This window comes from Bombus flavifrons, chromosome 2 (genome assembly GCF_040668555.2).
Source record: "Bombus flavifrons isolate JBK064 chromosome 2, iyBomFlav1_principal, whole genome shotgun sequence".
Classification (NCBI taxonomy): Eukaryota; Metazoa; Arthropoda; class Insecta; order Hymenoptera; family Apidae; genus Bombus; species Bombus flavifrons.
This window is the reverse complement of record NC_138443.1, coordinates 9,100,261-9,127,646: the sequence shown is the minus strand read 5'-3', so window position 1 is coordinate 9,127,646 and position 27,386 is coordinate 9,100,261. Positions and strand designations below refer to the sequence as shown.

Genomic DNA, 27,386 nt, shown 5'->3' with positions numbered 1-27,386 from the left:
TAATATTCAGTAATTCATAGTTAGAATTTTGAATAAGAAATAAAATAATATTTTTTGTTAAAATGAATTTAAAAATTTTATATATATCAAAAGAATTTAATAATGTCATATGAAACTAATAATGTTATATCCTTAAAAATGTCATAATATAATTTACATTTTCCCGTTTGTATGTGTTAATATATATATTTATGTATGTAAATCATTGGAGTGTTTATACTTCTTTAATATATAACTATATTATAAATGAAATTTACATATTAAAATTATTATACATTCCATGCCCATTCAAAAAATGGACTTAGAAGCAACTGTAGTTAAACGTTTACAAAAACTGAGGCAGTGGCAGTTAGAACAGCAAGAACGATTGTTGAAACAGCAAGAGATACAAAGACAGATGTTAACTCAGAAACAAGATTGTATGTATAAAGCACTTGAATTATCAATACAAGAACTTGATCTGGATAAAGATATATTAGATATAAATAATTCAAATGAATCTGGTAAAAATACTGGAATTAATAATAAAAATCTAATTATGTTACATAATAAACCACAAACGAAAGAAAATTATACACAAGCAATAAATAAGAATGACTCATGCGTTGATCAAAATATAAGTGGCAATTTTGAAAACATAATTTCACGACAAAAGTCCCCGACACAAAGATTCATTGAAGATGTAATTAACATTGAAAGCCATATAAGAAGACAGTCAAAGGATAAAACAGGTATAAAAAATGACATAGAAGAAGAAAAACAACTAGAACAATTTATTATGGATGGAGTAGCACCATTACCACCTGATAAAATAGTTGTTCATCACATTTCTATTGATGACGTACCAATATTTTCTCCGAAAAAGGATTTTCATACATTGCTTGAAGAAAGATTGAAAGACAGTGAAAATGAACCTCCTGAAAAAAAGTCTAGTGCTAATTCAGAGAATAAAATAAAAAGACCATTTCTAAGAAAAGGAGAAGGTTTAGCTCGATTTAAGTTGAATCAACAATTACAACCTTCTACATTGAGAACAAGATTACATAGTATATCATTTACCAACAATACACAATCTGGTTCTAAATGTCCTAGAAATGAAGATAAATGCAATAAAACTCAACATTTAAAGAATGCACAGTTATCAAAAAAGACACATTGTATAAATGTAGCTCAAAAACATTTATGTCTAAAAAATGTTTCATTACCAAAGAAAAAAATTCGTAGTACGCCTAAATCTAATACCACAACTACATATTTGAAAGATGATATTAATGAAGTGAAAAATGCAGTTGAATTAAATACTTCAGATTTTCATTCTGGAACTCAGAAAGAATTAGAAGAAGTAAGAATATTTGAATTGTTAGAAGAAAAAGCAGAGAATTCTAGCTTTTGTTCTACATCTAGTGCAGTTACTGCATTCTTACAACAATCAACACCATTTAAAATAAAAAATGCTGAATATAGAATGGACAGTAGTGTGCACAATGCAAAACAAGTTACTCCAAGAAGTAACATACCTAAAGAACAATCGATTGTAAAATCTAATCAAGCATATAAATGTATGAAGTCCAATAAGGATACTGATACTCACTGCGATTTCTTACCTTTTATAAATCAGAAGATTATTCATGATGATATACATAAAAATATAATGTTTTTGCAAAATACTAATGAAGACAATAGAATAAAACCAAATAGAAATGGATACATGTCATTAAGGGATCAAATCAAATCTATACATAATGAACAAAATATTATAAATAGAATTGATGTTCCTGTTGCTGAAGACAATAAAGAAGTCAGTCCTCATGTTAGATTTTCTGAATTTAATGAATACAAAACAATTGGATTAACAGATACCTCAAGTATATCAACTGAATCATTAGTAACAAAAAGCTTTTCAGATGAAAAGGCTTGGAGTGATTCCTCAATCCTAGAAACATCTACTGTACAAACATTATCAGTGCCATTTGAAGTATCACAGTCTCCTGTAATAATGAAAAGTAAAATGCATAAGGCACAAACCTGTAAAGATATGACAGAGAACAATGATTCTACTTGTAATACAGATGATATGTACCAAAATGTTTGTCATAAAGATGAATCAGAGTTAACAGATACTGAGGATTTAACTTCCAATGATGAAGTAAGTAATTTACATAAATGTGGACAAGATAATTTAGCACCACAAAAAATTGATAACTTTTATGATATTGGAATATTTAAAAAAAATATGAAATTTTGTGACAACAAAAAAATAGATGAATATGTAGATAATCATAATAATGTAGTTGTAACTGAAGATCAGGAAAATATAAAATACTTACAAGAAGCAAACGAAACTATTTTTAAATCAGAACTTTTAAAAGCTCGTTTATTGGAACTTGAGCAGGAAATCAATATATTTCGTAAAGAAAATGCAGCTTTATCTATGCAGCGTAAAAAATTACGTGAAGATCATCAAAGTTTACGCAAAGAGTATGCGGAAAAAGAAAAAAATTTTGCAGAAAATAAAAAACAAGTAGAAGAGCGTTTACAAGAAGAAAGGAAAAAACTTGCACGTGAAAAGTCCGCATTAGAAAATAGAATGCGAGATTCACAAGAAAAAGCTCAACAAAGTAAATTGGAAAGACAGGAAATCCAAAATTTGAAGCAAGAAATAGAACAATTGGTGCAGGACATGCATATAAAGGAAAGTAGATGGAATGCAGCACAATCTAGACATAGATGTCAAATGAGAATATTAAAATCAGAAAATTCAAAACTGAAACAAGAAGTAGAGAAATTAAAGAAAAATAATATTAGGAATAAAGGAAGATCTGAAGCTTCTGCAAATACAAGAGCAATTCATCAAATTAATAAACAAATTAACATGCAGTATAAAGAATCTAAAAAAATTAATGATGCTTCATCAGATGATGATCAAAAACTGACAGAACCAATAATGAAGACAATAAGTATAGCTAGTGAACAGGATATAGAAAAAAGGAAAGAATATAATTGTAATAGTAATACGAATATTATGAATGATAAACCACCAAAAAATCAAACAACTATAATAGATATTGTTAAAAAACGAAATTTATACGAAAATTTAATCAAAGAAGCAACATTAGATTTAACAGAAATTCCAGAAAAATTTGATGCTCTTGAAAATTTAAGTAAGTCTAAGTCAGACTCAAACAATGAATTGAAAAAAGTAAATAGTCAAACAAATGTTACAAATGCTAATTGTAAAAAATCATATAAAGAATGTGATACACCTTTTAATCATAATGGTATTAATGACAATACTCAATTACATGTGCAAAATGATTATAAATGTTTTAATGAAAATTATACAAAAGATTTAGCATCAGCAGATAAACTACCTAATATACACATAGAGAATATATCTTTGTCTTACCGAAGTAATACTAGTACTGATAAACAAGGTATGACACAGATTGAACACCCTGATGGTTCTATTGAATGTCGATTTCCAAATGGAAATATTAAGAAGATATTTCCCGATCAAGGTATAACTAAGTTAATATATTATAATGGCGATATTCGTGAAACTAATAGAGATGGAAAAATAAAATATTTTTATGCATCAACACATACATGGCACACAACAATGCCAGATGGTTTAGAGATTTTAGAATTTTCTGAGTAAGCTTTATTCATCACTTCATTTTATTATTTAATTTTTAATTTCAGCATATGAAAATTTATTATTCAGTGAATATTACTTCTTCTATTATTTAGTGGTCAAGTAGAAAGAAGATTGCACGATGGTACAGTGGAAGTATTATTTCCAGATGGTTCAGTACGAATCGTAAAGTCAGATGGTATTGAAAAATGGACATTACCAGATGGAACAGTAATGCAAATTTTTACTAATGGTGAAAAAGTTCTTACTTTACCAAATGGACAACGTGAAATACATACTAGTACTCATAAGGTAACAAGCAAGAATATTTCCATAAAAATATATATTCCTTAACTTTTTATAAAATACATATATGTACAAAACATACTTATATTATACATATTTATACTTTAATACTTTTATATAAAATTTAGAGACGTGAATATCCTGATGGGACCATTAAACTAATCTATCTTGATGGCGCACAGGAAACACGATATTCAAATGGCAGAATACGTCTCAAAGATAAAGATGGTAATCTTTTAATGGATTCCTATCAATAGAAATTATATCACACCTAACAAAATTGAGGATAGTATCTAATGAAACAATTAAATTTTATTTAAAGTTATGCATATTTAACATAAATATATTTTTAATAATAATAAATAAATAAAATTATAATTAGGTATATTTGAAATATGTTTTAAGTAAATAAAAATAAAGACTGAATCTTTTACTGTTAACATAAAGTGTAGTAGTGTTTCCAAATTATGAATATCTCTCGCATAACTAGAGTAGATTAAATAAAATTGTGATCAATGGTACATATTGCCTTTTTGAGGTGAGGAGATTACCCTGAATTATGCTTATATATGTATATATATGTATATGATCGATCATAGAAACTCATCTCTGACAGACAGGTCTCGACACTCGCTAGGGATAACCACCTGAAAACTAAATTGTGATTATTGTGAAAAATCAATATGGAAGATAACAAAGTTCGCGTTCTTACAAGGTAGACAGAGGTGAGTAGACTGTCTCTGTCTTTGTCTAAGACAGTCATAGTATATCACGCCTACATAGAACGAGAACATTCTTATGTTCCATGTTAATTTTTCACGACTCAACTTTCAAATGGTTTCTTTAGTGCTTTTAATATGGGTATGTCTAGACTTGTTTATATGATTGTGTTATCTGCAATTTTGACGTTTGAAAAATGTTATTAATAACTAAAACATTAACTTTATAATTACTTGTTTAATATTACAATGTGGGCATGATACAGAAAAAGATGATAAAAAAAAGAAATAAATGACATGAAAGATTCCACCGCTGGATAGCGCTACTTTACACGGAAACTCCACGAGCGACATTTTATAGTGCAATATCGTTGTAGTCATATGTCTACCTTTGTTGTTCTTAATAGGAAAATAAAAAAAAGACATATGGTCGTAGTAGAATCACGCGCGTACGAAAATGTTGCTCGTCTACATTTAGTCTAAAGTTGTCCGAACAAAAATATATTTTTATGTTGCTATAACAACATAATCCGGTGTATACTTGGATCCGATAATGTCGATTCAAATCAGTTAAAAAATTTGATTGTTAATTTATTATAGCGATGCCTGTACGTCCAAGTTTTAAAAAATGGGTTATAGGATTTGGCGCATTAGGTGGTGCGATGTTCTTTTATCCACATGATAATGATAATAATAAATTATTGCACACGGACAAATCTAGGATATCTTCTTCATCTTGGGATTATAACTGGGATAGGTTGTATTCATTGTTATTATTGTTACCAATAAAAATGTCACTGGCTTCGCAATACGATGATAGCGTACAATTAAAATTCTATTTTATTTCCCCTTTGTTATGTATCATAAATAAATAAATAGAAGAATTTAAATGTTTTCTTAATAAGTAGTTGATAGATTAAAATTAAGAGCATTTCTGTTAGTTTCTTTCTAAATAATGCATAATTCTTTATTCTATTTGAGATTTTGACATTATTTTATTGATATTTTATTAAATAAATGTATGTGTTAAATATTTGTTATTCCTTATATTATTTGATAGTATATTGATATTGCATTCTGCTTTTGTGTATTTACTTTTGATTCATTATTTTGGTTCTTTCATTTGTATGATTTTATTTATAGGAGAGATCCAAAAAGTTTAGTGAAACCAATGAAACCAGACAACGAATCTAATCAAAATACATATCATAAACAATTAATAAATAAAACGGCGAAAGCTACACGTCATATAATTTTAATTCGTCATGGACAATATAATGTGGAAGCTAAGACAGATGCAGATGGGACACTTACAAATCTTGGTTAGTATTTCCAATATAAAGCATGTTTAGTTTATTTGTATATATGTTATTAATACATGAATTAATAAATTAATTCAATGTTTTTTTTATATTCTTATTTAAAGAGATTTCAATGCTGATATAAGTTTTTTTAATGGAACTCAATCAACATTCAATACATCTCTTTAATTGTCTACAAAGAAGTACTTGGGTCAAAAATGATTACTTTAAAAGATGTTTCAATTTTAATCATGCAAAACTTATTGTATGAAGACAAGGAAAACATAAACATAAAAACATTTGTTGTCTTTTCATGTCTTTCATATGATAAGCTTTACAAGATTAAAGTTAAAATTGATCCAAGTACCTTAGGACTTTTTGTAGAAAATTAAAAGGCGTATTGAATACTGTACAAAAAAATGTACAGTTCCATTTTAAAAAGTTACATTGGTACTGAAATCTCTTTAAATAAGAATATAAAAAAAACATTGAATTAGTTTATTAAATTTCCCCCATGAAGTCAAACTTTCATATAAAACATTCTTTTGTATTTTCAATAGTTAAAGAAATAATTGTGTGTATACAAATGAACTAGGCATATAGTAAAATGTACATTTTCAATAATTAAAGAAATAATAGTGTGTATGCAAATAAACCAAGCATGCTGTATATAGCAAAATGAACTATTGTAATTATAAGCTGTTAAAATATTATAAAGGTAGGCAACAAGCTGAGGCAACAGGAAAACGACTGCAAGAATTAGGTTTTCCATATACTTTTCTTGTACATTCAACAATGACAAGGGCTCAAGAAACTGCTAAAATCATAGAAAAATCTCTTAAAAATATAAAGGTAAAGTGTGATCCAATTCTAAATGAGGGTTCACCAATTCAACCTGAACCTCCATCATCTAACTGGAAACCTGAAGTAAATGTAAGAATATTGCTACTTATATGAATTTAAAACTTCTATGTATATATTTTTTAAACTTGATATTGTGTTTAGTTAAAATAATATTGAATAATATTAACACATTTCAGTATTATAGAGATGGACCTAGAATAGAAGCTGCATTTAGAAAGTATTTTCATCGTGCAGATTTCAGTCAGAAAAATGATTCATATACAATTCTTGTTTGCCATGCAAATGTTATTAGATATTTTGTATGCAGGTACACTACTTTATATAATCACCCTCATAATGGACTTGTATTAAACGTTTTTCCTTTAATATTGATACTCATTTCAGAGCATTGCAATTTCCACCCAAAAGTTGGTTGCGATTAAGCTTGAATCATGCTAGTATTACATGGGTTACTATTTACCCTGATGGTATTGTAAAATTATGGGTGTTTGGTGAATCAGGACATATGAAACCACAACTTATTTCATAACTAAATTGACCATAGCATATCACCTTATTTAATAAAATACACTTACGTTATCTACATTTGATATCATTTTAATATATAAATTTTACAAGAACGTATTTTTAACCATTTATTTTATCTATGAAAGCTTATAATTTGTTAATAAAAAACTAAGAAATACTTTTTTAATTATTAACAATCAAGGACAGCACATTTAAAGACTGACGAAAAATACATATTCTTATATTTGCGATAAGCCTTATTATTATAAACCTCCACCTAATCAAAATTTATGTCTCTGGTAAGATACTCCCTTTGAAACAAAGTATATAAATCCTATTTGCAAATAAATATGCAAAGTGTATAAATATTTATATATACCACGTAAAAACTATATATTACTATATATTACTACGCATAATAATAATTACTATGTATTACACCTATTACTCTGAAAATATTGTGAAAAAATATGTACTTAATTTGATTGTAAAATTACAAATATCTAATATACATATATATGTATGTATTATATATGTATATCCGCGAATCTTATATGGAATAAAAATAGTTAAATTATATTCCAATTATTAAATTCATGTTAAAATATAATTTGAACCTAATATGAACTTAAACAATGAGTCGTTTTTATAAAAAAAAGGAAAATTGATTTAAGTGCCAAAGGAATCATTTCAAATTTCCCGGACAAGAAATAATGATTTTAAGCGGCAGTAAGCGGTTACTATTCAAATAATTTTCAAAGTATGGGAAAATTCTCCAATTTTATCTTTCTGATCTCATCACTGATATTGAAATAGCATTTAACGTATCTCGCCTCTTACTAAAACATATTTACTCTTTTCATAACTATTATAAAAGAAGGTATATAGATAGCGATCGCGTAAATACGTTCCACAGATGAGCAGTATTGGTTTAAATCGTTAAAAAAATTTAGTCGCTACAATTTACTACAATAATGCCTATACGTTTAAATTTTAAAAAATGGATCGGTGGATTTGTTGCGATAGGTGGTGCAGCGCTTTTTTATCCAAATGAAAACGATCATACTCAATCATCAGAAAAACAATCTTGGATAATACCTCCGTCATCCTGGGGCAGATGGGATCATAATTGGGATAGGTTATATTCTTTACTGCTATTGTAGTTATTTATAAAAATATTATTGATTCTACAAATTAATAATTATATATAATTAAGGCCCTCTTTCGTTCCTTTTTCTCGCGTCAAATTAAATAAATATCACAAATAAAATTCCTGTACTAAATATACTTTGTATACATGTATATTGCTAAAATAAATATTATTCCAGTATTTGTAAATTTTCATCTACTTCATATTCATTGGATAGTACAAAACATTTTTTTTTCTTTGTTTAGAATTTATTTCTACTATTTAAAAGTTCAATTTATAATTTGTTGTATCTATTTGTAGACGACATCCAGAATGGCTAGCAAATGTAGCTAAATTAGACAATGAAAGTGATAAAGAGTCACGTAAAAAGAGATCTATTACAAACGACAAACAACAATCAAATGTTAGACATCACATAATTTTAATCCGTCATGGGCAATATAATACAAATGGTAAAACGGATTCAGATCGAACACTTACAACTCTTGGTTGGTATCTCTCATGTTATTTATGTATTATTATGTCATATATATTAATGTTTTATAATTTTATAAATGTATTAAGTTTTATCATTTACTGTGTAAAAATATATGTTACAAAGGCAGACAACAGGCTGAAGCAACAGGAAAAAGATTACAGGAATTAGGATTACCATACTCCATGATTATACAATCAACAATAGTCAGAGCTAAAGAAACTGCTAAAATTATAAAAAAATATCTTAACAATATAACAGTTAAGGAAGATTCTGTTCTTAGTGAAGGTATGCCAATTGCACCTGATCCACCAATTGATATTTGGAACTCTGAAGTCGTTGTAAGTATACTATGTTATTATGGGAATTTTTATTTTTTTTCTATTATATTATAATATTATGTAATATATTTTAGGTTTATGAAGATGGACCTAGAATAGAAGCTGCATTTAGAAAATATTTTCACCGTCCAGAACCCAGCCAGGAAAAGGATTCATATGTTATTCTTGTTTGCCATGCAAACGTTATTAGATATTTTGTATGCCGGTAATTATTCATAAAAAATGATATTCGCGTAATAGTAACGTGTTTGTTGCCCAGTCTGAAAATATCGTGCAGTCGGACTTTTAGAGCGAAATCGCGGGCTAGGTAGCGAACGTATTAATACACAGAATTAAATGCTTCTTTATTATGTGTTTCAGAGCATTGCAATTTCCACCTGAGGGTTGGTTGCGTTTAAGTTTAAATCATGGAAGTATTACATGGGTATCTATTCGATCTAATGGGAGAGTAACACTAAGAAATTTAGGTGATAGTGGACATATGGAGCCACAGCTTATTTCATCTTATTGAAACTGAATGATATAGCTTATACCTTTGTTTAGTAATGAAATATTTAAGTTATGCAATTTATAATAAGTAATATAGGAACAAAATATTTTTAGTTATTCATTTGTAAAATAAGTAATATCATAACTTCATCATAAAAAATTTTTGCAGGCATTTATTAAATATCAAAAATTAAGTTTAATATTTGAAATAGTTTGAAAATTAAGAAAAATATTTATGTTTTCATTAATGTATGTTAATATTGTAGAATTTAAAGAGGTATATTATAATTATAATGTGCCATCATTTGTTTCTATGTATAGAAATTTATATTTTGTAATATTGAAAAGGCAGACGTTTTTCCGGAATACAGTGTATCATTAATGCAATTTCTATACAATTTTATATTACAAATGCTATATTAAAAAAATTGTATCATACATATAGTGTAATCGTTTTCCTAAACAAAAGATTGCTGAAATTACTTAGTACTTAAACACACAGATACATAGACAAACAATTCCTTCCTTGTACCACACTTTATAGTTACATTAAATTATACAACTGATAACCTCATAGATTTTCTAGCATAATATCTTTGCAATGCTGCTTCAAATACAGGCCCAACTGTTCTTTTTTCCCAAATCTTAGATCTCTCTCTTTTCTCTGCTTCTATTTTTTCTTTTGCACTAATACTTATTTTTTCAATTTCATCATTTTTACTATTTTCTAATATTTTTTCCACATCTTTTGAATTTATGGGATTTTCTATTTTGGTCTCATTACAACTTTTTTCAAGTTTAGCACTTTCAGTTTGTTGCTTTTGTTTTTTAACATCAGGTTCCTCTATTCTTTCAGATTCCCTTTCAACATTTTTACGTTTTTCAGGTACAGGAGTTTTTACTTTATTTTCCATTTTCTGTTGAATTTCAGTATCTGTATCACTATCTTCTTCTATTTTTCTTTGCCTATATTGTCTATTCTTTTTTATTTCTTTATTTTTCACCTGGTCTTTGTTTGTGACACTGACATTTATTTCTTTATTTATGTCCTCTAAATTGTTATCTAAATTAGTTTTATTATCATTGGTATCATTCTTAACTTCAGATTCCTCTGAAGATTGAACAACAGTCTGTTCATACAAATGTCTATAAAATCCTGAAATATCTTGCTGCTTTTTAACATCTGCAATAGCTTCTAATTTATCCATTTTATTTTCCTCTTCTTCCATTTTCTTAAATTCTTCTAATTTTGCTCTATAAGCAGAAGTAACAAAACTTTCTTTGTCTGCATACATTTCTCCCTCTGCTTCGCGTTCTTTCTGAACCATTCTTTCTATTCTATATTCCTGTTCTTTTTTTCTTCGCTCTGCAGCTTTTAAAAGATTTTGTATATACCTTGGTTTCTTTTTTTCATCTTTTGCAGTTTTGGACTGATCTTTTGTCCTTTCCATGTCATCATATACTTCATCATATTGGAATATTGTTGGGTCTTCCTTTAAAGCTTTTTGCATATTTAATCTTACTTGCTTTTTTATTTTATTTTTTTCTCCCTCTGCCTGAAGAGCCTTTTTAACCCAATCTGTACCATCTTCCTCATCCGAATCATTATTATCGCCAAATACGTTGTTTACCTTTGGTGCAATACGTTGTTGCTTTTTAGGTAAAATTAAACCATACCTAAAATTTTTTGTAATAGTGAATGATCTTTTATTTTTCTATTTTCTTTAATTGGTTATTAATATTTTTATACAACTTACTGTTTTTCTTCTTTGCTGTTAGACATGTTTCGAAATATTATTCACTGAAGTCATACAAATTTTTATCTACTATTACATAAAATAGTTGTGTACATTTTGTAAGCAATCGAATAAAATTCGTAGAAGCCAGATCATAACCTCTCTTTGACAATATTTTTCTAAATAATTTTCAGTGAAATTACTATGTTTCTAATATTCAAACAAAGTTTTATCGTTATATCTAACAAAAGATAAGAAATAAGAAACTTAGAATATATGAAATAAACTAACATGCATTTGACTTTCCCCTATCAATTATTTATTCAATATTGTCTTTAGAATTTAATTTGAATTATACCAAGATATCTTTAAACTAAGATTTCATATAAATTAGTTATAAACATCCTTTTACTACTAACTCAAAATTATATATTCATATACATATATATTTAAGAATATCATTAGTAATTTATGAACTATTTCAACTATATATATTATGTATACATACATATGTACGTAAGTACTTAGTATCACAAAGGAAAAGGAAGAGAAAAATTATTCTTATCAAAAATTTTTATCCATGTACAGTATGTTATATGCATACAAATAAAATGTTTCTTACTATGTTACTTACACATATACAAGAATTCATTTTTCTTTCATTACAATTTCTGTGACTTTTTACGAGAAATTGTTATAGAAATTTAAAAAATAATACAGAAGTTACACATGTAATATATATATAGAATAATTGACTAATAAATATTTTTATTCTCAATGAAAAATTATACATATAGATATATCTATATCATTCCTAGTAATCCTCTACCCTACTCTGCCCACTTGTGGACGTCATCAGTACTTTTATGCTATATTGACACCGACATCGTGAATTGTGTAGAATGTTTCGTTAAAGTCAAAAAAGCTTGTTATATTCTTACGCTAATAAATATTTAAATATGGTACACGCACGTATTATCTATAACATCGTGCTACTTTTTTTCTTAATTATTGGAATTATTAATGGTTTTGTGATAAATTCCGACAACAAATTAGATGAGGATTTTGTCATCCCACATTACACAAATTATGAAGAGCTTCAACAGTTGTTTAATTCATTGGTTCTAAAATATCCAAATTTGGCAAGAGTGTTTTCCATAGGAAAATCCGTAGAAGGCAGAGATTTGTTAGTTATTGAAATTTCTGAAAATGTTAAGGAACGAAAACTGTGTGAACCGATGGTGAAATATGTTGCTAATATGCATGGTGATGAAGCTGTTGGTAGAGAATTATTAGTATATCTTGCTCAATATCTTTTGAAGAATTATGGGAAAGATGAAAGAATTACAAAATTAGTGAATAATACTGATATCTACCTTATGCCGTCAATGAATCCTGATGGCTTTGAAAAATCAGAGGTAATGTTTCTATTTTTTGTTATTATTTCTCTTTATGATTTAAGTTAATTTAAATCCATGCATATATTGGTCTAATATTCTTTTGAACTTTTAGGAAGGAAAATGTGAATCGAGAAAAGATTTTTCTGGTCGTGAAAATGCAAATCATGTTGATTTAAATAGGAATTTTCCAGATCAGTTTAATAGAAGAACCAATTATCTCCAACAAGGTGGCACTATATTAGATGGACGTCAGAATGAAACAGTAGCCATGATGACTTGGATTGCTACAGAACCATTTGTATTATCAGGAAATCTTCATGGAGGTGCTGTTGTAGCAAGTTATCCTTATGATTCTGGGTAATATAATAATAAATGCAATTATAAAATAAATTATGAAATTTTACTTATTATTTTATAAAAGTTATATACTGTATTGATTTTTAGCATTCAAGGATCTTGTTGTATTGAAAGTAAAAGTCCAGATGATGAGTTATTCAAATATTTAGCACATACATATGCAGATAATCATCCACAAATGCGTACAGGTACCGCATGCAGTTCTGATGTTTTTCAGGGTGGTGTTACCAATGGTGCATATTGGTAAGCATACATATCTGAATTCTTTGTTTTTGGAAAGTATTATTTGTGAAGAAAATATTATTAAACTTTATCTGTTTTAGGTATGAAGTTGTTGGAGGAATGCAAGACTTCAATTATGCTCGCTCCAATGCACTTGAGATAACATTTGAACTTAGTTGTTGTAAATATCCATATGCCTCAGAAATGCCAGAATATTGGAGATTAAATAAGGAATCTCTTATAAAATATCTCGAGCAAGCCCATATTGGAGTAACAGGTCTTTAAATATTCATTAAGTATAATTATTTATTAATAGCGATGGTATATATTAATTTGTATTTTATAATTTTAGGTCTTGTAAGAGATATAAATGGGCAACCAATAGAAGGAGCAACTATTATTGTGCATGGAATAAATCATAATGTATCCACTACACTTCATGGAGAATATTGGCGTTTGTTACTGCCTGGAACATATAACATTCATGCAGAAGCATGGGCGTGAGTATACATAACGTTGTTACAAAACTAGTATTTTGTTTAGTAAGGTTTGATCTATATATCAACTTTTTATGATTTTAGATATCATCCAAGTGAACAAATAAATGTCACAGTAAAATCAGATGAACCAACTATTGTCAATTTCACTTTAACACAGGATACTTATGATGATCAAGGTAATCAAGATGCTCCTTTTGTTCATACACTCCCACTTCCTAATCAGAATTTTGCACTGTATAAACTAATACCATCTTATGATGATATGAATTACTAGTTATATTTACATATACGTAATTAAAGAATTTTCTTGTCTTTTATTTGTTTTCTCATAAAATCGAAAATGAAACGAAATTATTATTTTTTATATTTACATATGAATTTATTATTTGTTTCATGAATTAGTTTTATCATCATTCTTATTTTCATTTTACAGCACTGATATGATTATATCACAAGAGTATGTGATACTGCCATTTCTATACATTTTATTATCGTTTATGTCCTTAATATAAGCAAATATAAAAAAGATACACACAAGGTATGGAGAAAAAGATAAAGAAACTTTCTGATTTGCACAAAAATAATTATTTACAGTGAAAGTTATTTACTTATGAACTAATTGGAGCATAAACATATGTTAAACATAAATTTTTTAATCATTTTTATTATTTTTATGTTTACGTTTATTTGTTATATTATTTTTTATTTGTTTTTTAAATTTATTTGTCCTGTATTGTATCTAAGGAAAGATATTTTAAATGCAAAAGCTTAAATTTATAGAGAAATGTTATGTTAGTTAGATATAGAAAAAGAATGTAATAAGTTTATAATTTTAAACAATTGGTCTAAATACTTTCATCATATATCATCATCATATATGATCATATATGAATTGTGAGAACTAAGCATTACTGCACATCAAAAACATATCTTCTTGTAACACACATTTTTGAGGTGAATAGCTTTTATGTTATCGAACAAATAGCAAATCGTGATTTATTTTTTGTTTGAATGCTCTCTTTTATATTAGTGAACAATTATAAGAACAAATAACATAACAAATAAAGTTTTTAAAAATAATTATAAACATATTTTGTAGTATCTCTTCCTTAAATTTCATGTGTTCATTTAAATGTTCATTTAAAGATCTGTATTATAAACTTTATAAACAAGAAAAACTATACACTAAAAATAGAAGGTTTATTTCATTAAATGTAAAGAATATGTTAATCTCATTTTTATGAAGTAAATGAGATACATATATAAGAAAATATGTATGAATTATGAAAAATATATCCAAAGATTTTTAGTATGAAACATAAATATCGTCAGGTAATTTTATTAATATTAACAAAAATATGTAAAACACTGAGAGATGTTTATGATCATATTTGTAATTTGATGTATAGCATAATATAATCAAATTGAATGTATAATGTCTAAAAAATTAAAAAATAAAATACTATATTTGTTTCAAACAGTGAGTTAGTTTTCTCAAATGTTTTCCAGCCTTTTCCTATATTTTTTATCCATCAAGTAGTGATACATCTTGAATATTATTATAATATATTATTTATTATTTCTTTGGTTTTTTGTGTTCTCTATACCTTGTGTTGTGTTGTAAATGTTGTAATAGTTGCATATTTTTTAAATTGTTAGTTTCATGTTTTTCATGATGTATTTTTGTCTTTTTAATGCATATAAAAAGTTTATTAAAGAAGATATATTTACATATGTACTTTTTGTTGAACTATTAATTTTTTTATTTAAGATTTTTTATTCTTACAATACGATAGTTTTAATTGTTTTGTAATATTATGTTAATTTGTAGGAAAATTAAAGTCAGATGAAGTTGAGGAATTTATTAGACCTACTGACAAATATGGTTTTTTCCATAATACGGAATTCAAACATCATAATTACATAGCAATGGAAAAATTCTTGAAAGAATTAAATTTAAATTACCCAAATGTCACAAGGCTTTATAGTATAGGAGAGTCTGTTAAAGGACGTCAGTTATATGTTATGGAAATAACAGAAAATCCTGGTAAACATAGCCAAAATAAACCTGAAGTAAAATATATAGGAAACATGCATGGGAATGAAGTTGTTGGCAGAGAAATTTTACTAATGCTGTTGAAGTTCCTTTGTGAAAATTTTGGAAGTGACAAAAGAGTTACGAAAATATTAAAGAATGTCAGACTACATGTAATGCCAAGCATGAATCCAGATGGTTATGAAATTTCTAGAGAAGAAAATATATATGAAGGAAGAACAAACGCTAAAAATGTTGATCTCAACAGAAATTTTCCTGATCAATATGAAACAAATAATGTATGGATTTCCACTTTTTCATTGTTTCACTTTTGATGGATTTAGCACATTTTATGTTTATATCTATTAAATGTTTATTGATTTTATAAATTTAGATTACTAGTTATATTTTTATATTTTCCAGTATAATAAAGAACCAGAACCTGAGACGAAAGCAGTAATGAATTGGATTGCAAGTATTCCATTTGTACTTTCTGCTAATTTTCATGGAGGAGCATTAGTGGCAAATTATCCATATGACAATAAACCAGAATACATGTATGATAATGAAAATCTAAGTCCGGATGATAAAGTTTTCAAAGCTTTAGCATTAGCATATTCAAATGCTCATCCTCGTATGCATCTTGGAGAACCATGTCCTTCATTTTTAAATGGACGATTAAACACAGTACAAAATGTATTAGAGAAAAGCTTTCCAAATGGTATAACCAATGGGGCTGCTTGGTATTCTGTCAATGGAGGCATGCAAGATTATAATTACGTTCATAGCAATGATTTTGAAATTACGATAGAAGTAGGATGTACAAAATTTCCAAATGCAACTGAATTACCAGAGTATTGGTTACAAAATAGAGAACCTCTCCTACGTTTAATTGAAATGGTATTTATGTATTAATATGTATAGCATGTTACAAAAATAATTATTTCTTTCATTATACTTATACATTTTTTTTTTATAGTCTCATAAAGGAATACATGGAGTAATACGTTCATCAATTGGAAATCCTATACCTCATGCTAAAATATCTATAGAAGGAATTAAACATGATATCTATACAGCCAATGATGGAGATTATTGGCGTCTTTTAGTCCCAGGCAAATACAATGTTACAGCCAGTGCAGTAGGGTATGAATCTCAAACGCAAATTGCAGTGGTATCAGATGATGTTAATATTGGAGAAGGAGTAGTATTGGATTTCTCATTAATGCGAGATGATCCTCAACACTGGTATAACTATATAATATATAATTTTATGATTTTCTTAAGACTAGAAAGTACTTTAATATAATTCTTATAAGCATTGCAATTTCCAGAATAATGATACTTATATATTGTTGAATGTTAAAAAGGATTGTTTTTGATAAGGAGTTATACAAATTTTATTTTAGGAAGAAATTTAAAAACTTCACAGAAGTAAATATTTTAATATATTATAAAATATATGTCGACTATAATAAAGTAAATTACAATTATATTTTAATAGAAGCAGAACTGATTATTAGAATGCTTTATTGTATAATCATTTTATGTGTTTCTTTATCATCAAGTATTTTAATGAATATATCTTTTTTAATTACATATTAATTTTTTCATACTTAATATGAAAACAAATTTTTGTTTCTTAATTTGGTATATATTCGTATTTTATGTAATAATTTTCTATTTCAGGTCATCTGCTTATGATTTTCGGTTAACGACAAACTTAGACAATGTTTATTTAACAAATGTCGAGTTAAGTGATAAATTTAATCAATTACAAAATGATCAACCAAACATTGCAGAATTTCAAGCTCAAGGGGAGTCATTAATCAGTGTAGATATTCGTTCTTTAAAAGTTACACATAATGTGAGCATATCATTTAAAAAATATATAGCCATTTATTCCAAATTTTACGTTTTACGATTATAAAAAAATAGTTACAAATTTATTAATTATAGATGGGTGCACCAGAAGAAAATAAATATCATATTGGTTTAATTGGGGGTCTATTTGCATCTCAACCAATTGGTAGAGAAATGTTGTTACGATTAGCAACTCATATACTGAAAGGAAATCAAATTGGAGATCCCCCTATAGGAAGAATATTGAAAAACTCTGTATTACATTTTGTACCCTACATAGATCCAGGTTTTGATAATATAGTACCAAATGCTCAAGAGTGTAATCCTATCGTAGATGATGAAATAGGCAAAAGGCTATTGCTACAAGATAATAATGCTACATCAGATAAATTAAACATGATTACTAATGCATTTAAAACAATGTTATCTAATGAAAAATATGATGTAATAATAATATTAGGAAGTGGAGCACTTGAAGTCAGGTAATGAAAATTTAAGTTACTGCTATAATATACTAATATATAGTATATTAAAATATATTTACGTATTTATTTATTTATTTATTTTTTTTTTTTGTTATATTATACGATCCAAACTTAAAATAGTATAACATAATTTAAGATAATAATACCTTATATTCTTATTTTAGTTATACAGATGATAGCTTGAATGTGTATAAAACTCTGGCCAAAAATTATGAACATTCAATGCAGAAAGAAAGTTGCAGTTTTATTAACAATGATGTTAAAAAAGTACAGAGTTATATTCAAAATCAGTATAAAATACCAACAGTAAGCAATATATTTATTAATGTATAAAATCATTTCTAGTTTATATTATTTGTATATTAATCTGTTACAATCTATTATACTTGTAGATAAGTATCAACATGGCTTGTTGTAAATATCCACTTCCAGGATCTATTCCAACTATTTGGCGTGAAAATTTATTGCCCTTGAAGCAACTTATTCAGGGTCTGATAACTGGTGTTCGAGCAGTGGTAACAGATACTGACGATGCTCCCTTAAGAGAAACTGTAGTTAAGATTGGAAATAGTTACCATGTTTCTAAAAACATGGCTTATTTTAAAATTATTCTTCTTCCTGGTGAATATTCGTTAACATTTGTTTGTGAAGGTTATATAGAACAGTCTATTAAAGTTCATGTAGATGATAAAAATATAACTGATCTTCACATTAAATTGACGAAACGTCATGTAGAAAAAGCAGAACACCAAAAATACGATAACGATCAAAAGACAAATGTCGTAAATCAAGTTTTGATCGATCTGAACAATAAATATTCACAATTATCAACTTTACATATTATTGGTAAATCACAAATGGGCACTCGAATAATATGTTTAGAAATTGGAACTGAAGGTAATTACAAACGCATTGGTCGACCATCTATAGCCTTCGTGGCTGGTATTTCAAATGGTGCACCTGTAACATCTAAAATTTTACTTCATTTTGCGACCTATTTACTAGATCGTTATCGGAAAGACACTAGAATTACAAATTATTTAGATAAATTTACGATATACATTGCACCGGATTTATCTCAAAATTCTAATGATAATCAAACTTGTGATTCATTCATTGTGGACAATTTACAATTTCCTATCAATGATAGACTAAGTACTGAGGCAAGTACACTAATTAATTGGTTCAAAAACATTAATGCTGTATTAGCAATAAATTTGAATATTGGTTCGCAACATATTGAAATTCCATTTGCGGGAAAGTATGGAAAAATATTTGAACAGATATATAACACCGATGATAATGATGTATTACAAGATTTAGCATCATTATATACTAAACATAAGATGAATATGACTTTTAAAAATCCAGAATGTGATCACGATTTAAATATAGATTCTAATGGAATTATTCATGCTGGCATGGGTATAAGTGGAAAAAGAGAACATTCTTTAATGGATTATCTTTATTTAAATACGAGTACTTTGATGCTTGATGTATATGTTACTTGTTGCAACACTGATGATTCAAGAAATATATGGGAAGATAATAAGGCTAGTTTATTAATGATGATAGAAAAGCTTAATGAAGGAGTAAAAGGATTTGTCCTTAATGAGAACAATGAGCCAATTGAAAATGCTATTTTATCATACAATAAATCAATGCATCATGTTAAAAGTGGAATAAATGGAGCTTACTGGTCTTTATTCAAACCTGGTACTCATATTATAAGTGCTAGCGCATCTGGATATATTCAACAGACTAAATTGTTTATAACATCAGATGTACATAGTGTTTCGCATTTGATATTCAAATTAAAATATGATGACAACTTTCTTGGGATGCCTAGAATTGTTTTTATAGTTCTTATAAGTAAGATAATCAATATTTTTATAATATATATAACACATAGGTCATAATGTATTATTAGAATATAATTTTAAATCATATTTTTGCAGCCACTGTATGTTTGGGAATTATTGCATGTTCTATTTTTATTTGTGCTAACTGTAAATCTTCCAAAAATTTAAAAAAAAATAATTGGAATGGATATGCGTTTAGTCTTTTAAAAGATGGAACAAGCTTTTTTGATGATGATGAAAAAGAAATTGAAATATTTAGAAGACCATTGAATGGTAAGTATAATAACAAAGTGATGCATATAAAAGTCTTTTAAATATTTATTTTTTAAATATTTGTAAAAATTTAGAAGGCAACTATTTGCAGTTTCTCTTAATATGTGGAATGACAGAGTTTTGAAATATCTATTACAAATTATTAAATCAGGATCGTATTATATTTTTATTATGATTAATTATATAATTATTTGTATGGTTATTTCATGTATTTTTTAGGACATATGCAACCAAACGAAGTTACAAAACCATATTTTGATGACGATAATATTTCAAGTTCTGAGGATGCTAGTGACTTAGAATTTATCAGGCCAGGTAAAGAATGGGAAGAAGAGACAAATAAAGAACATAGATAATACAGTATTAATTTTTAAATGAGATGTTTTGTTATTACATTTAAATTATATATGAAAGTATAAAAACTGAACAAATAATTACTAACAGAGAAGAAAAGAATAACAATCCTAAAATGGCAACACGTACTTTTGTTTAACTTAAATGTTGAATCAATTATACTTACTAAATGATAAAATGATTTTTTCAAAAAATACTGTTCTCTGGAATAGTCAATCTTGATCAAGATAAAAAATAATAAAAACAAAAAAAATCATTTTATGTAGAAAAACTGTTGTACTTAAAGTAATATAAGGATAAAGCAGGATATGTATAATTAAACATCTATATATTTAACAATATAATGAACTTTGTTCCAAAAGAAAAAAAGGTATGTGTCTGAAAAACTTTAGCTAACATTTTGCATTCTATATTTTTATATATAACATAAGATTAATATTTTATATATGAATATGAATTATATACATTCCAAAGTGCTTATTTTGTATGTTATATATATGTGATCTTAAAATTTAATATAATAAAATGATGTAATTTTTTAATACATATATGAAACAAGGATTTTTATGCATAATATCACATTTAAAAAAAAATCATAATATTAAATTCATAAATGTGTGAAACATTTCACGTATTTTTTACAGAAATTTTGAAATATGAAAAATATGTTTATAAAGATATTTATTATAATGACATGTACTTTATACAAAAATTTGAATAAGAATATATCACCTACTGAAATAACTAAAATTTTATTTTAAGTTATTTGGGTATATTAATTTGTTTAACAAGAATGAAGTTATTGGTATATGACTACATATATGTGTTGTAATTTATAATATTATTGACGTAATATATTTATAATTCTAATATATCTAAAAGATCTAATAAGTAATATGACAAAAATAATATTTATATATATAAATCTTATTTACAATAGATGATATATACAATCAATTTTATATTTATTTGTTTTTGATATTAAATATATATATGTTTTTGCCGTTGTCTGGGTGTCTAGCGTCTATGTATATAAAGTACAAAAGTACTTTTATGTTTGTTCGCTTATAACTTTAAAGCTAATGAATCGATTTGAATCGGATTTGGATCGTTCGGTAGAGAATATTCTAAAAGTGGTGTAGTCAAAATAGCATTTTATTTATTATCTCAAAATACTAAAAGATTCAGAACAAATAAACTGTACATTGAATAGTGACGCGACGGTGAGAGACGGCCCGAAGAGACCGATTATGATTCTTTGGTTGTGCTTGGAATAAGTTTGAGCACTGCATGTAATAGCGGAGAAGATAAGGCTTACGTTTTAGAATAAAGATAACCACCGTGGGATTCTTGCGCGAACGGCCACTCATACCAATTCATGGTAATCTATATGAAAATATATAATTTTTATGCTTTATTTATTATATATATATACACAAATGAATACCAAAAAAAGCATTGTACATAAAGAAATATTATAAAATTATTAAATATGTAATTTCCTTCAAACGATTGCTATCTACTTCCTTTTCGTTCTAACTTATTCTTTATTATTTCTATACTATTTACTATTCTGTACTCTAATATTAAAATCTATCTAAAAATTCAATTATTAAGGACATTCATCCGGTCAAAGCCCATCAGTTAGTGTATATATATATATATATATATATATATACACACGCGCACACACGCGCGCGCGCACACACACACATATTGTAAAGTATTGAAGTCATTACATTTCAAACTGTTAATTAGGTTAGGATGATGCAAGTTTTGTATTCGAAGACTAATTATTTATACATGAGGTTTACTTCTTTTTTTACATATGGTTTATAGTTAAAATAAATAAATTACTTTTACGACAAACAGTACAAATATTATCACATCAAACTGTTTCTTACAACATGATATTAAAGATTGAGTAGAAGCATTGGAGATCGGAGATAACAGAAAATTTAGACAACGTTACAATGTGAACGCTCTTTCTACACTGATATATACATGTAACGATTTCTTCGTGTCTTCGGATATCGAACGTGAATCATTCAAGAGTTTAATGATAGTTAATGTGAACAGTATTTTATATTATTTAATTAAATTAAGAGAAATATATTAACATTAATACTAAATATCCTATACGCGAATATATTGAAAAAGTAATGTATGTGGAAACAAGTAAAAATTTGCAACAGAATTCTAGACACGTGATATTTATTTGACAATCTTTCTTTGTATATTTGTGTAAACATTTCTTTGAAAATAATTGTACACAAAATTTTTGTATCGAAATATTTTTGAGTAAAACTTTTCATATAGAGGTAAGTTTAATTGTATACCTTTCATTTTCTAGAAGAGAAGTAATGAAATAGATAAGATATACTTTACAGTTTTCATCACTTTTGGATATTTCCAGTTTCTAGAGATTAAAAATGGCAAAAAGGTTACAACCATCGTGGATGCCACCAGAAAGAAAAAGCAGCTCGGTTCTTAAGTTATACAACAGCTTAACTAGGGAGAAAGAAATATTTGTCCCTCAATTTGGAAATCATATATTATGGTATAGTTGTGGACCTACCGTTTATGACGCATCACATATGGGACATGCTAGGTACAAAGTTGCGTATAAAATTATGTATTTAAAAAATGCATATTATTTTATTAAAATGCTATAGATAATAATATTTATTTTTTATATATTTGTTATTATTTTTGTCACTGTTTAGATCATATATATCTTTCGATATATTAAGGCGTGTCTTATCTGATTATTTTGGGTACGATATTTTATATGTGATGAATATTACTGATATAGATGATAAAATTATAAAGAGAGCTAGACAAAATTATTTATATGAGAAATATATAGAAGAGAATCATGCTCTTGATGAAATCCTGGATGATGCAAAATATGTAATGTGTATTTTTGAAGATACAGTGAAGAATACGAGTGATACAGATAAAAAATGTATGCTAGAGGCATTGTTGTGTAATGTGGAAAAAGCTATTGAAAATTTGGAAAACGTAGTAAAGCTTAAAGATGAAGAAAAAATGAAAGAATATCAAGAAGTATATATATTTCTTTCATATTGTTAGAGTATAAGTAATAAATTTATAAGTAGAGATTATGTAATTTAATATTAATAATATTCTTATTAATTTTATGTAATAATTTATCTAAAGATACTATCTTTGTAACTTCTATGGATACAGTTATTATTAAAAGAAGCACGAGATCCTTTGGCAGAATGGTTGGACAAAACGAAAGGAGCTACAGTTACAGAACATTCTATTTTTACCAAATTATCACAACATTGGGAAATGGAATTTCACAAAGACATGGATTCTTTAAATGTAATATTAAGTATATTTTCTTGATTTTAACTATATATATTTATTAATTATATTGAATAATTCATAATGAAATTTTCATTAGATATTAAGGCCAAATGTTTTAACAAGAGTTAGTGAATACATACCTGAAATTATAACATTTATTGAAAAAATTATAGAAAATGGAATTGCATATGAAAGTAATGGTTCTGTATATTTCGATGTTGCTACCTTTGATAAGCAGGATAAACATTATTATGCTAAACTCGTCCCAGAAGCATATGGCGATACATCGAGTTTGCAAGAAGGAGAAGGTAAAAATTCTCTTTTTTTGAAGATCAATGTGTTCATTTTTGATAACTTTTAATATTTTTGTTAGGAGATTTAAGTGGTTCAAAGGTATCTGAAAAAAGATCACCAACTGATTTTGCACTTTGGAAGTGTTCAAAGGAAGGAGAACCTTGGTGGGAAAGCCCTTGGGGTAAAGGACGACCAGGTTGGCATATAGAGTGTTCAGTTATGGCATCTATAATTTGTGGAGAAAGTTTAGATATTCATACTGGAGGGATAGATTTGAAGTTTCCCCATCATGATAATGAAATGGCACAAGCAGAAGCATACTATAATAATTCTAATTGGGTTAAATATTTTCTTCATTCTGGCCATTTGACCATAGCAGGATGCAAAATGTCAAAATCACTAAAAAATTTCATTACTATACAAGATGCATTAAAAAAGCACTCAGCAAGACAACTTAGGCTTGCATTTCTTTTGCATTCATGGAAAGACACATTAGATTACAGTGATGATACCATGCATATGGCCATTCAATATGAAAAGTTTTTAAATGTAAATATAATTATTTGTTATATAATGTTTTATGAATATTTTAATTAATATTATTTAATTTAACATTTAATAATGTAATATATGTACAACACCTTGTTTGTATTATAGGAATTCTTTTTAAACGTAAAATGTAAAATTAGATCTTTGGGTTCAGAGACAAATATTAATACTTTTACTAAATGGACTAAATCTGAAGTGGAATTAAATGAAAAGTTTTATCATGCCAGGGACTTAGTACATAACGCATTATGTGGTAAGTGAACGTTTACAAATATTGTGCACTGTAATTGTACAACTAATATATATTTTGCTATTATGTAATTTAATATATATATATTATATTATTTTGTATGTTAATAAAACTTACGATACATTTTATTATAGACAATATTGATACAAGGAGTGCGCTTGATGCCGTTAGGGATCTTGTGACGTATTGCAATATTTACATGAAAGAAAGAAAACAACCAAATACACTATTACTTAGAGATGTTGCAGTTTATATTACAAAAATGTTTATTATATTTGGGGTTATATCATCGCATGATAGTATTGGTTTTCCAGTTGACAGCAATACCGCGAATTTAAATGTATGTTTTATATACATTTATTTTCTCTTTACTTATGTTCTGACTCCTTATTATAAATTTTATTAAAGGTTGAAGAAATCGTTATGCCCTACCTTGAAATTTTGGCAAATTTCCGTGAGAAAGTAAGAAATCATGCTAAAGCTTTGAAAGCTAGTAGTATTCTTGAGGAATGTGATACATTACGTGACGATATTTTACCAAATATTGGAGTTCGTTTGGAAGATAGTAATGAAGAAGTTTGTAAAATTAAATTAGTAAATAAAGAAGAACTATTAAAAGAGAAGATTCATAAGAAGCAAATGGAGTTGGAAAAGACGTTGGAGAAGGAAAGAAGAAAAGCGGAAGCTGCAGCGAAGGAAGCGCTGAGAAAAATTCCTCCTTCTGAGATGTTTAAGCTAGAAAAAGATAAATATTCTCAATTCGATGGCAATGTATGTAAATTTATAATAATAATACATTCCATTTTCTAACTAAAAAACTGTCTTGTTTAGGGTGTACCGACGCATTATATTGATGGTACAGAAATCAGTAAAGGACAGATGAAGAAGTTGCTGAAATTGCAGCAAGCCCAAGAGAAGAGATACAACGAATATCTTGCTTTTACCAATGATGCTTAACACTTTTTGTCCGCATAGCATTAATCTTGTATACTGGAAAGTTGGTTATTTAAGAAAAATATGGTTTCACCTTTTTAATATATTTATTTCAACATTACTTTTTTATCATTGCAATTATGAACGTATTACGTTTATGAACGTATTTATGCTTACATAATATTTATGTTTATGTTTGTACAGTACTTAATTGAAAAAATTAATTTTATTTTGGCACATGTTCCCAATATTTTATAGGTTGCTTATTTATCGTTATACGCATACTTTCAATATCAGTCATACTATTGTATTAAATCAACATTTAAATATTATATATGATATATATTAAATAAAAATTTATTAAATAAATTCCTCATTAATATTAAATTAACGACCTTCACCGATGTCATGAAAATGTCAAATTTAATAATTTCTACATTTTTATTGTAATTTTATGTCTTCAACAATTTATTACAATAATCATTTTTATAATTTTTAAGCTTTTTTATAAGCTAAAACAAAATTTACGCTTTTATGGTACTAGTTTTTGGCTTAGAACTATGTTAATTTGCATTAAATTTTAATTACGATGAAAATAATTATACTATAATTGTTATTTATCAGTGGTTAAAAATAATCACTCAGCCTAAAGAAAAAAAGATTTACCTATGTATATAGTATTTCAATTTCTAGTAATTACTGCCTTTTTGGAATTGTTTCACAAGATTTTTAATTTTTACCGAGTCATCATATCTTATAACAATTTATAAATTTGTTTAATTTAATTCTAATATAAGATTATATTAAAGTATTGTTTTAGTTGAATCACTGATTTAATTACTTATGTTATTTTATTTAATAACGTCTGTGGTTTGTTTTTAATATACGATAGCATTCCATTTATTTAAACTTGTCGTGGGATAAATAGTTCATATATGTAATAAGATCATACTGATTTTCTTTACTGCTTGCGATTTGTCGTTCATGTAATAGTAGTTCACAATCAGATAAATGAATTCAATTACCAGAGGTTTATTTAATCGAGCATTAATATGTTAAAGTTTTATTTCAATAACAGAGCAGGTTTAAACGGACTAATTACACTCGGCATTATGTTACAAATTGTAGGAAGCGTAACAAAACCTCTG

At 26.8% G+C, this 27,386-nt stretch overlaps 6 protein-coding genes and 1 long non-coding RNA gene across 10 annotated transcripts; 5 read left to right on the top strand and 2 right to left on the bottom strand.

The window, feature by feature from the left end:
* The first annotated feature begins 24 nt into the window (after nt 1–24).
* Sas-4 (spindle assembly abnormal 4) lies at nt 25–5,942 on the top strand. Of its 3 annotated transcripts, XM_069131680.1 has the most exons (4): nt 25–3,654; nt 3,751–3,946; nt 4,069–4,168; nt 5,803–5,942. In XM_069131680.1, exons 1-4 carry the CDS (start codon nt 281–283, stop codon nt 5,820–5,822), a joined length of 3,690 nt encoding a protein of 1,229 aa, XP_068987781.1. In that variant the 5' UTR covers nt 25–280; the 3' UTR covers nt 5,823–5,942. The 3 variants fall into 3 exon arrangements, 2 of the variants coding, with proteins under 2 accessions (XP_068987781.1, XP_068987780.1); XR_011176084.1 differs by lacking the exon at nt 5,803–5,942 and having other exon boundaries at nt 3,804–3,946; XM_069131679.1 differs by lacking the exon at nt 5,803–5,942 and having other exon boundaries at nt 4,069–4,322.
* Nucleotides 4,239–4,934, bottom strand: LOC138189628 (uncharacterized). The gene is made up of 2 exons (XR_011176087.1): nt 4,653–4,934; nt 4,239–4,587 (listed from the first exon to the last, which is right to left on the bottom strand). It is a non-coding gene; the product is annotated as an uncharacterized LOC138189628 (long non-coding RNA).
* On the top strand, nt 5,842–7,771 carry LOC138189626 (serine/threonine-protein phosphatase PGAM5, mitochondrial-like). Its single transcript, XM_069131703.1, has 4 exons — nt 5,842–5,981; nt 6,683–6,893; nt 7,001–7,131; nt 7,209–7,771. Exons 2-4 carry the CDS (start codon nt 6,756–6,758, stop codon nt 7,351–7,353), a joined length of 414 nt encoding a protein of 137 aa, XP_068987804.1. The 5' UTR covers nt 5,842–5,981; nt 6,683–6,755; the 3' UTR covers nt 7,354–7,771.
* A 319-nt stretch (nt 7,772–8,090) lies between these two features.
* On the top strand, nt 8,091–10,362 carry LOC138189625 (serine/threonine-protein phosphatase PGAM5, mitochondrial-like). Its single transcript, XM_069131702.1, has 5 exons — nt 8,091–8,469; nt 8,782–8,969; nt 9,083–9,297; nt 9,372–9,502; nt 9,658–10,362. Exons 1-5 carry the CDS (start codon nt 8,306–8,308, stop codon nt 9,806–9,808), a joined length of 849 nt encoding a protein of 282 aa, XP_068987803.1. The 5' UTR covers nt 8,091–8,305; the 3' UTR covers nt 9,809–10,362.
* On the bottom strand, nt 10,185–11,916 carry LOC138189624 (nuclear speckle splicing regulatory protein 1). The gene is made up of 2 exons (XM_069131701.1): nt 11,544–11,916; nt 10,185–11,463 (listed from the first exon to the last, which is right to left on the bottom strand). The coding sequence occupies exons 1-2, from the start codon at nt 11,567–11,569 to the stop codon at nt 10,341–10,343; spliced, it is 1,149 nt and encodes a 382-aa protein (XP_068987802.1). The 5' UTR covers nt 11,570–11,916; the 3' UTR covers nt 10,185–10,340.
* A 443-nt stretch (nt 11,917–12,359) lies between these two features.
* On the top strand, nt 12,360–21,469 carry svr (Carboxypeptidase D svr). Its single transcript, XM_069131677.1, has 15 exons — nt 12,360–12,940; nt 13,035–13,279; nt 13,367–13,522; nt 13,603–13,778; nt 13,854–14,001; nt 14,083–14,177; nt 15,833–16,335; nt 16,460–16,936; nt 17,016–17,284; nt 17,726–17,903; nt 17,996–18,381; nt 18,549–18,690; nt 18,777–20,256; nt 20,343–20,519; nt 20,739–21,469. The coding sequence occupies exons 1-15, from the start codon at nt 12,482–12,484 to the stop codon at nt 20,873–20,875; spliced, it is 5,028 nt and encodes a 1,675-aa protein (XP_068987778.1). The 5' UTR covers nt 12,360–12,481; the 3' UTR covers nt 20,876–21,469.
* A 1,138-nt stretch (nt 21,470–22,607) lies between these two features.
* On the top strand, nt 22,608–26,625 carry CysRS (cysteine--tRNA ligase, cytoplasmic). 2 transcript variants are annotated; one of them, XM_069131694.1, is made up of 10 exons: nt 22,608–23,194; nt 23,290–23,484; nt 23,600–23,942; nt 24,087–24,227; nt 24,310–24,520; nt 24,586–25,055; nt 25,164–25,308; nt 25,440–25,645; nt 25,714–26,076; nt 26,137–26,625. In XM_069131694.1, the coding sequence occupies exons 2-10, from the start codon at nt 23,306–23,308 to the stop codon at nt 26,260–26,262; spliced, it is 2,184 nt and encodes a 727-aa protein (XP_068987795.1). In that variant the 5' UTR covers nt 22,608–23,194; nt 23,290–23,305; the 3' UTR covers nt 26,263–26,625. The 2 variants fall into 2 exon arrangements, with proteins under 2 accessions (XP_068987795.1, XP_068987796.1); XM_069131695.1 differs by lacking the exon at nt 22,608–23,194 and having other exon boundaries at nt 23,351–23,491.
* Nucleotides 26,626–27,386: the final 761 nt, after the last annotated feature.